Raw genomic sequence first — 14590 nt, 5'->3', positions numbered from 1 at the left:
AGCAGGATTGCAAGCCGGGCCGTCAGCCCTGGAGACCAGTCCCAGCCGTCACCCCATGACCCCGACACCCTACGGCACACCCGAAGAGGAGACCTAGATGATTCAGCTTCCCCACGATGCTCCAGCACCCCATGCGCACCCCTTAGACATGGGCCTGGATGTGCGTCTGTGGGCTCCTCCCCCGATGGGCCCTGCCGCTCCCTAATGAGCCTTACTCTTTCCCTGGGTGCTCCTGGTGGCAGCTTTCGGGCCGAGCACACGTGCTCTGAATGGACGTGCATGTGCCTGACCTTCCTTTCCCAGCAGGCAGACAGGAACACCCAGGGAAATAGAAAGGCAGGAGGCCTTGTGATCACAGCTCTGGGAGGACAAGACGGGGTGGGAGTGGGGCAAGGAGAGGAGGGGTTCTGGGCAGAGGGAGCAGCCCTGGCTGGGCTTGAAGACTGGAGGTCGCGGTAGGGAAGTGGCAGGGAGAGAGGCCATCTGAGGGCCAGAAGGAATACCTACCAGGCTGGGGCATGGGGCCCTCACGTGGAGGGCGATAGTGATGGATTTTGAGGTGGACAGGGACAGCCAGACCTGGGGTTGGAAGGCCATCCTGGGGGCGGTGTGATATGGACACCGGGTGCGTCAGGAGGCAGAGGGGCTGCGAGGGGGAAAGGGAGCGCCAGAGTGGGTGCAAAAGCTGGGTGGCACCTTCCACTCTGCAGGGTGCAGGGCTGGTCTTGCCCAGTGGTTCAGCCACTGGGTTTTTCTCCCTGTTCTTTCAGAAGAACAAACCCAAGGTGGTGACGCTCTCTGCAGCACCTGTGAAGGAAGAAAAGAAAGCCAAAAATGTCCAGAAACAGCAGGGAGGGAACCACCAGGTGGCATTCTCTAAGAAGGTGACACAGCCCCACCACTGTCTCCACGTGAAGGAGGGGCACCCACTCTGCTCCTGCATGGGATCGGCTACTTTTTTTAAAATTTAAAGCTCTAAAATTCACTCCTGCCCCACACTAGCACCCAAATGGATCCCCTGCCCCCTCCACCCATCCAGCCCCCACCCAACATTCTGCACACCCCGGTGGGAAGACTTGCACCCCTGTGGTAGAGTTCATTCTTCCCGGGTGCCACCTCCCTCCCCTAAATCACTCAGGAGTGCCAGTGGAAAGAGGAGACCGCCAGCGAAGGCTGTGGTTTCCAAGGTCCCTCATGGCCTCCCTCTGAGCTATAGGGACAGAAGGGAGGCACTGGTGAGCAGACACCAGTGTGCATCCCTGTCCCAGTGTCCCAGCACCCAGAGCAGGACTCTCCTTAGGCCCCCTCGCCTGCCTTTCAGCAAGCCCTTGAACTTGTTCCTTTCAGGAATGAAGGAGGCGGAGCCAGATCCCCGTTCTCTAGCCTGTAATGTCTCTCCAGCTCCCCTCCCAGGCCTCAGGGCAAAGCTCCAGAAAGGACGGGGAAGCCTCCGCCCTACACCGAAGGCTCTATGGAGTGGAAGCAAAGGGAAAACGCCTCAGCAGCATGACCCCGGGCAACTACCCCAAGGATGAGCCTAGAAATCTGGTAAGGGAAGCGCCTTGGTCCGGATGCCAGAACTGTCCTCAGAACTGTCCTCCTATCAGAGGGACCAAAAGCTCACAGCATCCTTAGGGCAGCACCATCCATGTCAACCCCACCTCTGTGGATTCAGGAGCCCCACGTGACTGTTTGGAGAATCACAGCGCAAGGGGATGTGACCTGGACAGGAGGCGAGCGGATGTCAAGGCTCAGCTGGCACCAGGGTGTTCTCTTCTCAGGAAGCCAGTATAATGTCCCCCAGGTTCCTGAAGCCATTTTGGTGACACCAACCTCATGTCCAAATGATCTAATTAGTTTAGATACTGTGACAATGTCAAGGTGCTACAGAAGGAACCACAGCTGCTGGCTTGAAATCTGCCAGGTGACGCTTGCACCCAAGAAGAGGTGGGCTTGGGTTATGCCAGATACCGATTGCCAAGACTGCCTGAGTTCAAATCCCAGCCCCACCAATAGATCACAATTGTATATGAGATGTTATATAATCCCAAGCCACTCCAACTCTGGGGTCTAGTTTTCACATCCATAAAATGAAACATAACATGACCTGCCTCACAGTATAGTTGTGGGTTGAGGCACAGAACATACTTAGCCTGATACAGAGTAGGTGCTCAATAAATGTTAGCAAATGGTTATTTCTAAGTAAACATTTTGCTAACATCCTCTGGTGGGCTGTGTTGGAAAAACAGATGCATTTATTGTGCCTGCCCCCTTGGGATGGAGGCGTATGGTAAAAAAGAAATCTGGAAGGGATTCCAATTAGCCCAAAGAAAGAGGGGCAACAGCCTTCAAGCAAGGGCTCGTTCTCCTGTACAAACTTCCCCCATTGTGCCCAAGAAAAGCTCTTTTTTTCTTTTTCATTGAAAAAGTCATTGTAATCAAACTGTAGTTACTTGCCACTAAGAATTAAATATGATTGGCTCTAAATGCAAGGCAGGATCCTGGACTGAATCCTAAATTAGGTCTTCAGTGGAAAAACTGGTGAGACCCAAAAAAGCTCTGTAATGTGCCCATGTTAACTGCTTGTTCCCTGCTTATGTAAGATGTTAACATTAGGGGAAACTGAGTGAAGGGTGTATAGGAACTCTCTGTACCATCTTTGCAACTCTTCTGTAAATCTTAAAGTACTCCAAAATAAAAAGTTTATTTAAAAAATAGAAAGAGATTGACTTATGTCCTATGGGAAGCCCCACACCTTCCCCAAGTTTCCCGTCACTCTCAGTGTCCTGGTCCTGCTGGGACCCTGAGCATCTGTAGGTCTCACTTCCAGTGGCTGTTCCCTTCTCCCTGCTCTCTGCCAACCCAAACACAGAACACATTTCCTTCACTTCTCCCCAAACCTTTCACATGAAGCCTTTATGTATAAGCAGACTTTACTGAAGGTTTCGGGCAGCAAAGGGAAATAATTACATCACAGACTTCACAGCAAACGTATTAGAAGTTGATTACAATCCCCTCTTGTTCTTCAAAGTCCTTGTCCCCTGCCACCAGGAGATTTCTCTGGCTACATTTCCTGCAGGGGTGGCCTCCAGATGTTTTCCTCAACCCCAAGCACCCAAGTCACAAGATTTAAGGAGGTGCCCTCTCTCAGGTGCCAACCCTGCACTTTCATGAGCCTGAGAGCAAGCACCTCCTTAAATTTTGTCCCCTGGGTACCTCGTTTGTCTCACTCTAGTCCTGGTTCTGCCCAGCTCTCCCTCTTCCCTCTTTCCTCTCCCCTCCATTCCATCCTCTGCCTTCCTTGCCCCGCACATTCCCATTGGCTTCTTACATCAAGGGATCACCTTGTTTCCTTTGTTTCACTGTCTCATTCCACGCTCAATGTAATCTATCAAGATATTTTCCTAAACAAAGGCAGTTCCTTCCCTAAGAGAAACTCTCATGCAAGTCGATTCATTTTTTTCATTTCACTGAACAAGGATGCCAGGGCAGGCTGACTCACCAGCTATTTGGTCTTCTGCAGTTCCCCCTGCATCTGCCCAGCCCTGTCTCGCACAAAACCACCCTGTTGGAGAGCAGTCTTCCCTTTCCTAATGTAAAACAACCAATGGCCACTGGGGGTCAGCAGGTGCTCACGCCCCTCAAGTGCAGCAGCTGTTCAGAGACGTCCAGGAACCACCTGCGCATCCAGGTGTGGCACCCAGGACTGAGTCAGTGCTGAGCCTGGGCACAGCAAGGGGAACTTACTGTGAAGGCTGTCAGGAAGGCTGAAATGAGTGAGCAGGATCTGGTTTGGGAGTGCAGCCTCTAGGAAGCACGTAGAGGCAGTTAAGGGCTAAAGCAGGAGTCTAAGAGGGGATAAGTGTAGATCAAGGAAAAGTACTCTAGACCAGAACATCTGTTTCTAACCTCCCTCAGCCCCACTCAACACCCAGATCATTAGCGTCATTTTCAAGAACCAGATCCCCTGTGTGTCCCAAGTTCCCGTCGGAAGAGTAAGCTCTTTCCACTCTCCACGTCATGGTTCTGTGTGACCTGGTGGGCATGACCATCGAACATTCCCCACCACCTTCGGGACTGGAATGTGACAGCTCAGCCTGTGCAATCACAACCACTCCTGCTCTTCTGTGTTTCCAGTGTTGTGATGGCCACAAAATCAGGATCTGCAAAACACTGTGAGCGCTCTGAACGAATGATATTAACTGTCCCTGGCTCCAGAGCACCGAAGCTAATAGGAACAACGGTGACAACACCCGTGTGGAATACTTTTGCTTTTCAGAGCAGACTGTTTCGCCTTTGTCACCTCACCTAATTTTCACAAAAACTCCCACTCACTCCCTTTAAACTGCTGAAATGCCCCTGGCCCTCCACTGATTACCATGTGGCACATTCAGGATGCCACAGCCTCTGCCACTCCCTTCTCCTCCATTGCCTCTCCCCCCTTGAGTTCCCTGAGCACGCTTTCTTCTACTTTCTTTCCTCTTTCACCACCCTGTCCTGGTCCCCTCTGAGCGCTCACCATACATGTTGACTCCTTGCCCCCCTCCCAATACAGCCTCTAGGTCAGCCCAACCCAGACGCAAGGCAGCAAGAGATCCATATGGGGGCTTCCCTGGTGGCACAGTGGTTGAGAGTCTGCCTGCCGATGCAGGGGTCCCGGGTTCGTGCCTCTGTCCGGGAAGATCCCACATGCCGTGGAGCGGCTGGGCCCGTGAGCCATGGCTGCTGAGCCTGCGCGTCCGGAGCCTGTGCTCCTCAACGAGAGAAGCCACAACAGTGAGAGGCCCGCGTACCGCAAAAAAAAAAAAAAAAAAAAAAAAAAAAAGAGAGATCCATATGGCTAAGCTGAAGCTGCGGTCTTGGGTCACCTCACTTCTGTGAATAAAGGATGCAAAATATTCCCATTTGATGGGCTTCTTTCCCCTGCTTCATCTGATTCCATTAAGGCTTCTCTGACCCGCACATAATCTCCACTTAAATTTATTAACCTCGTATATTTCTAACTTGCTACTAACCAACCTTCCCTTCTTTCCCCCTTCCCAGACCTAAATTTCCCCTCTGAATTCCCCACTGATCAGTACTGCCATTCTCATCCCATTATACAAGTTTCCTGGCTGATTCTATCCAAAGGAGTGGCTTTAACCACTGTCTAGTGAATTCCAAATTCAAATCTCCAGACAGCCTTTTCTCCTGAGTTCCATCTACATGCCTGCTCCCAGTGTTAGCTTGGATGTCCCTCAGGCTCCGCAAACCCCCATGCCTCCCCTTCACAGGGGCCATCGCACGGGCTAGCACTGGCCCAGCACAGTGACCCAAGTCAGAAGTTGTCTCCCTCCACGACCCTTTATGACCCGTTACTGGGTCCTGGAGATTGTACCTCCTCCATACCTTTCATGCCTTTCACTTCCTCTCCACTTTAACTACTATTATTTAAGTTGAACCCCGACCCTAAGAACCTCCAATAGCTTTCCTCCTCTATGGCTACCAAACTGGCCTTTCTAATTTATTTGGGTCTTTATATTTAAAGGGAGTTTCTTAGAGGCAGCAGATGATTGGGCCTTGCATTACTTTCAATCCAGTCTGACAATTTCAATCTTCCCATTGGGATATTTAGACCATTTACACTGAATGTAATCATTGATATGGTTGAGTTTAAACCTACCACGTTGGTATTTGTTTCTAACTTATTCCATCTATTCTTTGCCCTCCCCGTCCTGTTTTTCTGCCTTCTTTTGGGCTGAGTAGTTTTTGTGATTCCATTTTATCTTCTTTGTTGGCTTGTGAACTATAACTTTGTTGTGCTATCTTAGTAGTTGCTTTAGGGCTGACAGGATTCATCTTTGACATATCACAGCCTCCCTTCACCTCATAGTCTGTATCACTCACGTAGAACATAAGGAACTTACAAGAGTATACTTCCATTTCTCCTCTCCCAACCCTCAGGCTATTGTTGCCATTCATTGTATTTCTCCATAAGCTATTATAAACCCCACAATACACTGTTATTACTCTTGCTTTAAGCAAATATCTTTTAGAAAGACTTCAGTGTTTATCCGTAGTTAACATCTCTAGTGCTCTTCATTGCTTTACACAGGTCCAGCTTTCTGCCTGGAGTCATTTCCTTCTGCCTAAAGGTCTTCCTTCAAAAATTCTTATGGTGTGGGCTTGTTGGTGACAAATTCCTTCAGCTTTTATATATCTGAAAAGGTCTTTATTTCACTTTTGTTTCTGAAAGGTACTTTTGCTGAGTGTAGAATTCTAGACTGACAAGCTTTTTTCTTCAATGCTTTAAAGTTGTGCTCTGCCTTCTAGCTTGCATTGTCACCAGTGAGAAGTTGGCTGTCATCTTTATTTATGTGTTCCCTGTAACGTATCTTTTTCCTCTGACTTCTTTGGAAGTTTTCAAGCATCTTGATTATGATGTGTCTTGATGTCATTTGCTTCATGTTTCTTGTGTTTGTGTCTGGGGTTTGTTGAGATTCTTGGTTTATAGTTTCCATCATATTTGGAAAATTTTGGACCATTATTTCTTCAAATATATTTTCACTCCTCCACTCTCCTCCTCTCCTTCAGGCACCACAATTACACATATTTGAAGTTCTGCAACTCAGTAGGGTTTTTCCTCAGTCTTTTCTCTCTGTGTTTCATTTTGTATAGTGTCTGTCGCTATGTCTTCAAATTCACTGATTTTTCCTTCTACGATACCTACTCTGCTATTAATCCCACCCAATGTATTTTTCATACTAGACATTGTAGTTTTCATGTCTAGAATTTCAATTTGGGTCATTTTCAACCTTCTGTGTCTCGCCTTAGCATGCTCAAGCTTTGTTGAACATACAGAGCTATACAGTTATAATAGCTGTTTTAGTGTTCTTGTCTACCAGTTCTATCTATGTAGTTTCCTCTCCTGCATAACTAGTATTCAGCTGAGAGAAGCTTCTGCAGATCTCTGCAGCTCTCCATGCAGTTTTCTCCTGTTACTCTGCCCTGTGAATTCTAGCTTCCTTGGCCCATTTAAATTGTCTATTCTCTCTCCCCAACTCAGGGAAACTGCTAGATACTATCTAGGTTTTCCCCTCCCTGTGCTGCAACCTGGAAGCATCTCCCAGCTCTCAGCTGGGGCTCCCATGGGACTCACCTCTTCCTTTTCTCAAGGGCCACTGCCCTGAGTTACCTGTTGTCCAATGTCTGAAAAAGCCTGTTTCAAGTATCAGGCCCCACTTTATAGCTGCTTAAGATGGAAGGATAAATCCAGTCCCTGTTACCCTATCTTGGCTGAAAGCAGAAGTCTCACATTGGCTTTTCCAAAGCACAAACCTGATTGAGTGCAATGACAAGTCATTGAAAAATTTTAGGAAGTAAGCTACCAAGTTAGATTTGAATTTTTAAAAGGTGACTCTGGCTAAGGGCCACTAAAAGATGCTGGGAAAACATTGAGAACACATTTCCAAAGTAAACCTTGACAAAGTCTGAGCATCTAGACTAAGAAAATGGAACTCATTTGGCTTTCTCTCCTTGCCCACTATGCTCAGAGCATTCTGTCCATGCCAGGCAAGGGTGCATTCCTAATGCAGAGAGTTGGAGGGCAGTTACCAACTCTGTCTCTATGAATACAGAGTAGTCCCTGGAGTCCCAAACATAGCTTACCAGAAATCTTAACTTATCTGTTCAGCCATGGACTCAGGAACATGGGACATTTTGTCTGAGAGGGTAGCCAGGACAGGCTCCCAGAAAAAGGCACTGACAACCTGGGTTCACATTTTCCTGGATCCGCCACTGTCTATGGCATCTTGGGCACATGACTTAATCTCTCCAATCCTCCACTTTCCCATTTGTTCAATGGATGTGACATGGTTGTGAGACTGTAGTTGCCCCCCTCCCTAGAAAGGCTTTAGAACACTGCCTGGCACATAAGTTATGCAGTAAGTGTTAGCTAATATGTAAAATTATCATTAACCTTTCTATTACTACTCTTCTTTCCTACGTGAGACCTACCTTGACCCAGAAGAGGATCAGATGTCTCAGGAAAGGCTATGGCCCTTTCTCCAAGGGATTTCAATTTGTGTCAATGAAGATGTGTAGCTCAGGATTCTCCTGGAACATAGGACCAATTTCCACCATGCACAGACTGCTAACACCACCTGACCCTATCACTCTATTAGGGGCCAGCTGTCAGTTTAGAGAGCCATGCTGGACATAAAGATTCCAGTTCAGCCACTGACTCATTATGAGACCTGGGGCAAGTCAAAGCTTCTCTCCAGGCCACTGTCCCTCCATTTATGTAATTGTAGAAGGTCTAGACTCCCCCAGACATATCCTGGTAAAATTCCTGAATTTTATTTATGAAATCTTGCAAGCTTACAGGAAGAACAACTTACTTACAAAGGAAAAAGAGTCAAATTAGCATCAATCTAGAAGTGAAATGAACACCTATAGACTACTGAGAGCAAAGACTTATAACCTCATAATCCTATCCTCAGCCCGTATATAAGTTACCGTCGGGGTGAATGAATGATATTTGCAAATTCAGAAATATTCAGGGACTTTCTCAGCCATTTATCCATTCATCTATAGAAAATGCCCTAGAAGAGGGCAGAGGCACCAAATTAGGAAATAATTGGTTTAAAAATCAAAATCTAGAGACACACTTAAAATCACGCGATATAGAAAGAATGAAAAAAAGATAGGCAAAGAGATAACAAGAAATGCAAACATATGAGGTGGATTTAAGGCCAAAGGAAACAACAGGGTAAAAGAGGGATATTTTAAAATGTTAAAGAGAACAAATAATAACAATAAACCTACACACAACAAAAAAATAGTAGTTAAATAGATAAACATTTAGAAATGCAAAGAGAATCTGACAAAAATAAAGTTATAGTAGGAGACTGCAAAATACCTCTTTCAGAACCCAATAGACAGCTCAAAGAGGCAATTGCAGTAAGTGCCTAGAAGAATCTAACAATGTAATTAACAAACCATAACTTTATAGTTGAACAGAGAACACACATTTTTCTGTGGCCAAAGAATATTTCTAAAAATCATCTGCATATTCATCAAAAGAAAACATTAACATTCACAATAGTAAAGACTTTAGGGCCACCTACAGTATCCTAAAGCAATAATTAGAATTAAAATTAAAAGATAATCTCAACAGAAATCAAGAAACACTCCTAAAATACCATTATTTCAAAGAAAAAAACTATTGAAAATAAGTCTGTTTCATACCAAAATCCATGGGATGAAGGCGAAATCTATGCCCAGAAGAAAATTTACAGCAAAAACTAAAAGTAGTCGTTCTTGTCTGTATAAAACAAAAAAATTAACACTTTTATTAATTTAATGATATAGAAGAAATAATATGAAAAAGAGAGAATTAATACATTAAATACCAGCTAAGATTAATGAAATACAAGATTAAAAGTAGTTAAAAGGATAAATCCAAAGCTAGCTTTTTCAAAAACCTAGTGACAAACAGTACGAAGTTATCATGAGCCTTGTCAAAAGAAGAGTCAAAAATATACAAGATTTTATATGAGAAAGGATGCATAAGCAAAGACAAGAAATGCATTGAATGAATTATAATAGAATACTATATGCACATCTACACAATACATTTGAAGATCCAGCATAAATGAATAATTTCCTATCAGACTATAAGTTATCAAAATGGACATAGTAAAGAGTAGAAAAGTTGAATAGAGCAATTTCTGAGGTAAAAATTGAAAGATGGTAGACATTTTCCCACTACAAAAGGCACCAGGACAAATGATTTCACACCAAGTTCTACCTAACATTTAAAAAGCAAATAATCCCAATGTCACTTCAACTATTGCAGGTCATATAAAATACAGACATTTGTGCATTAATTTGACAAGCCATCATAACCTTAAACTTAAAAGATTAGGCAAAAAAGCAGGCCAATCTCACAATAATAGATGATTTTTAAATGATTTTAAAAATTTTAGCAAATAGACTTAATGTATGAAAATATAGCAAATATATCCACATATGAAATGAATAATAAACCGTGACCAGGTGGGATTTATTATAGCAGGTTACGAATGGTTCGGTTAATCAACATCAAGCTATCTAATAACAGAATTTATTACATCAAGAAATTAAAGGAAAACCATATGATCAGTAGATGATAGAAAAGCAAAAAATAGAATCAAGCAATTATTACTAATAAAAATATGTAAACCAAGAGCAAAGCTGCTAAATATTATAAAACATATTCCAAAAATAGTGGCAAATATTCTAAATGATGAAATGATGGATCACTTTAATTAAAATCAGGAACAAAATGAGGCATGACTGCTATCATCATTATTGACATTGTTTTGGAGGGTCTGTCAAATGCAACATGTCAAGAAGAGTACATAATTTTTATAAATATTAGGAGGGATATATTTTCATGTTTCTCCTGATATGATTGCCTTTCTACAAAACTCAAGAAATTCTAGTCAAAAAATAATAAAATCTGGGCTTCCCTGGTGGCGCAGTGGTTGAGAATCCACCTGCCGATGCAGGGGACACGGGTTTGTGCCCCGGTCCAGGAAGATCCCACATGCCGCAGAGCGGCTAGGCCCGTGAGCCATGGCCGCTGAGCCTGCGCGTCCGGAGCCTGTGCTCCGCAACAGGAGAGGTCACAACAGTGAGAGGCCCACGGACAGCAAAAAAAAAAAAATAACAATAATAATAAAATCTGGTATGGTTGTTGGTGTACCAGAAAAAAAAAAATTTAAACAGTAGTGTTTTCTCTATACTAGTCACACCAATTAGAAATAGAAATGAAAAGAAAATATTCCACTCGCACAAGTAAAAATCTGTAAAATACAGAGGAGTATGTTTAACAAGAAAATAATTAAGGTCTCCAAGCTCTAGTCCCAACAGTATTTCCCTCAGTACAAACCCCATATTTGGGTAACATCAGACCCTCACTACTTCATTTCATATATGTGTGTCTTTGTGCACGCTGTTCCTCCTGTCCGCCCATGCTGTTCCTCCCTTTTTCATCTGATAAACTACCTGTCCTTTAAAAATCCAGCTCAAAGTTGATCTCCTCTGATACCTTCCCCTAACCCCTCTTTAGGCTAACGTTCACTTTAGGTGAATTTTCTCTGGGGAGGGAGAGAAGATTGAGAGAAGGAAGTGAATGAAAGGAGAGAAAGGGAATGAGTTGTGAGATGAGGGGAAAGGAGGTAGAAAAAGATGAATGGGGATTAAACAAATGCTAAGAAGGAGAACCTGCCAAAGCCTTGAAAAGACCTCATATCTCTAATGTTTGAAGCCCTTGCAGCCTTCCAGGTCTCATCCCCTTCCTGTCCACCCTACTGCTCACCACTACCAGGATCTAACTCCCTGGTGACATCTGTCCAATTTCAGACTTAGACATCAAGGATGAAATCACCCAAGAGTCCACTCAGCTCTCAACGCCACACCATCAACAAAGCATCATAGAACCCATGTTACAGGATGCTATCTTTGTCCCACGAAGTCAACCCTCTTGCGAGATTGGGTTGGCAAGACGCCCGACGCCTCCTACGAGCGTAAGCTGAAGAGCCTCATGGAGAAGGGCAGCGAGCCCAGGATGGAGCTGGTGAGGATGCTGAAGCCGGAGGAGGTGCTGAGCTGCCGGCGAGCAGCCCTGTGCAGGTGGGGCTGGGCACGTTCTGCAAGACCAGGCTTTGCTCACGACTGTCTGTGGTTCATGCACCTGGGCTGAGCCCAGAGCAAGGGAGGGTGGCTGCAGCATGTCCGGGCTCTGTCTTTGAGTCCCAGAGGGCTGCTCCAGGGCTGAAGCTGTTGGGTTTCTGAGCAGCCTCACTCACTAGAGGATCGTCTCCTGAATGGACACGACATTTAGGTGCTGCCATTTTGACGCCACGCCTTTGGACACATACACAACCTTCCTAAAATTTCTCTTTGTTTCACAAAAGAAACCATGAATATTATTCACAAAGGAAAGAATGAGTTGTTTGTGGCCTTGTTTTTAACAGGAAACTCCCCCAAGCTCCTTTACACTAATGGTGTTGAATTGCTGGTGACTATAGCCGCCACTCCCAGGGCTACCTGCTGTACGTTTGGGGTTTTAGACTCCAAAGGGACCATGAACAAAGTATGAAACCATTTGGTATTTACTGCTCTTACCAAGGGGTCTCATTTCTTGCTTGTTCTTTGTCATACTTATCAAGACCCACTGGTTTTCAGCAACACCAGACAGCTTGGTTTCTGCCCCCACATCCAAGCATCCCTCCCCAGCCCAATGTTATCCTTTACTGTAAAGATGTAACTGACAACACTCAGAAACTGGCAAAGGAGGAAATAGGGCAAGAGACTAAGGTGGTCAGCCTTGTAGAGTTCACAGCAGTGAACTCGCCTGTAGGTTTCAGACGGCCTCAGATGCCTGGCGTCCGAGGGCCCCATCACACAGTCCTGCTCTGCTGGCTGACTAACTGGCTGAAAGATGGACAGGCAGTCTCCTCCACTAGAGGGGGTTCTGGCTCAGCCACCTCCACAGCTGGATGACTTTGGCTATGGGTTTCAAATAGATAAAGTGGTTTTAATTGACTCTGGCCAAAGACAGCCTACCTGGGCTCCATGGTGGGGACAAAAGAGACTTGGGCAGGGTAGGGGAAGAGCATATTTGGAGAGATGGCAATTAACAAGCCATTAGAAAAACACCCAAGAAAATGATGAAATTGTCCTTTGCCATCTTAGTGAGCGTCCACAGCTAGATTTGTGTGAGATTGTCCCCTGGGGCTGGGCTGGTCAGGGAAGGGTGGGGCTGACCTGAGCTGTGTCGGGGAAAGGTAGTACAGGTATAGGGGCTGGTGAGTGAGGTCTGAGCTGCCTGTAAGAACAGGGAAGCTCTGGGCAGATCTTCAAAGAGAAGGGAAGTTCCCTGGTGGCCTACTGGTTAGGATTTCAGGCTTTCACTGCCACGGGCCTGGGTTCAACCCCTGGCTGGGGAACTAAGATCCTGTGGGCCACAGGTATGGCCAAAAAAAAAAAAAGAAAGAAGAAAAAAAGGAAAGAGTAGGGAGACCATTCCCAAAGGGTAGAAAAGCCAGGTTCTATCAATATGCAGCTCCTCCCCCACCATCTGTAGCAAATTAACCAACCGGAATGCAGCCTGAATCGGGGGCCTCCCTCCTTATACTAAAGCTGGGAGCAAGGTCAAAGTTGATGGTGGAATAAGGGATATAATGGCAGAGATACTGTCTAAATCACATAGATGGCATCAGTCCTATTCTTCAGTACAAGTCAGAACGGTGGGGCTTTAGCTAATATTTTAAATCAGTGTTTTAATTTTTTAATTGAAAATTGTAATTGTTTGAATACTATTAAAAATACTCACCTCTATACCTACAGTTTTCTCAGCCTTTATTACCACTGTCCTGGATTTCCCCCAGTCCTTGGCCTCACTCAGATTATACACACATGGCAGTGATGAGAGAAAACACCTACCAATTTGCATCCTGGTGTTTTCTCCCCATTTGGCAATAACGTCACAGCCATATTGCATTTTCTTCTTCCTAACGACATTTTAACACTAGCAGAAGAGTCCTTGAAATGGATATTCCATTTTTTGCTTGACCGTTCCTCTGTTGATGGAATTTCCTATTTTCCTATTGTTGATAACCCCAAAATAAACACTTTTGTTTATGTAGCTTTTCCTTCCATTGAATTCTCTTCTCGGGATAAGTTGAGGACCTGAGTGGAATTACTGAGTCAAAAATAATAAACCTGGTTTTTTGGGGGGTGGGGCAGGAGGTGCTTGGCATATATGTTGCTAAATTGATTTCCAAAAGAGTTATACCGATAAAAACACCCACCAAGTCTGTGGGGTGTCCCAGTCTTTTATGAGACCTCTGTCAGCTCCAGAAATGTCTGGAGGGCCAGTCCCTTACAGAGGTCCCACACTGTCGCTCTTTAACTCTAAGCTCTTTTCAATGAAGTTTGCGCCTGCAGTGACTCCACCCTCAGCTGACCTCTTTGGCCTTGTCTCGCACAGATACGTGAGGTTGTCCAAGAACAACATTCGAACTTTGCTCGAGCTGTGCAAGGATGCAGGAATGAACGTGGACATCCACACCCACGTGGTGGAAGAAGAGAGAGATGCTGAAAAGGTGTTCAACCAAAACATCAGTGTAGCCCTCTAAACAGCTCCTCTCCCCAGCCACCTCAAGCCCCCTCCGCTGTTGGACCCTCGGCCATCAGACGCCACCCTCTGGCACATCACACCTGGCTCTTCAGACCTGGGGCGTCCCCTTTCGACAGTAGCGATCAGGAAACAAGGTTAGACTGCTTGGATCATTGCACTGACGTAGTGTTTTGTCCTCGTCATCCAAGTCAGAACCAACGCAGGAGAAACTATAGGTTTCCTCCCCACCCCACAAAGAACACTCCTTGGAAAAGCCTTCTTAGAAAGGAAGTCTTAGAAGAAGTGAGACATGGGAGCCCAGAGCCTCCAGAGGGATTTCAGGAGGGACAAAGTATTGAGGGGCTGCTGGGGACACACACACCCCAGGTCTTGCCCAGCCATCCCCACTACCTCCTGTGGCGGACACGGCTCTGCGGGGAA

General features: G+C 45.5%; 1 protein-coding gene across 1 annotated transcript in view; it reads left to right on the top strand.

Annotated features, from left to right (window-relative positions):
• C20H16orf78 (chromosome 20 C16orf78 homolog) overlaps window positions 1-14168 on the top strand; it is a 45226-nt gene extending 31058 nt beyond the window's left edge. Inside the window, 5 exon segments of the mRNA XM_033418864.2 lie at window positions 771-866; window positions 1384-1544; window positions 11384-11487; window positions 11490-11640; window positions 14021-14168. Of these exon segments, the coding sequence (XP_033274755.1) occupies window positions 771-866; window positions 1384-1544; window positions 11384-11487; window positions 11490-11640; window positions 14021-14168 (660 nt within the window).
• Window positions 14169-14590: the final 422 nt, after the last annotated feature.

This window comes from Orcinus orca, chromosome 20 (assembly GCF_937001465.1).
Source record: "Orcinus orca chromosome 20, mOrcOrc1.1, whole genome shotgun sequence".
NCBI classification, from domain to species: domain Eukaryota; kingdom Metazoa; phylum Chordata; class Mammalia; order Artiodactyla; family Delphinidae; genus Orcinus; species Orcinus orca.
This window is presented reverse-complemented; position numbering and strand designations above follow the sequence as displayed.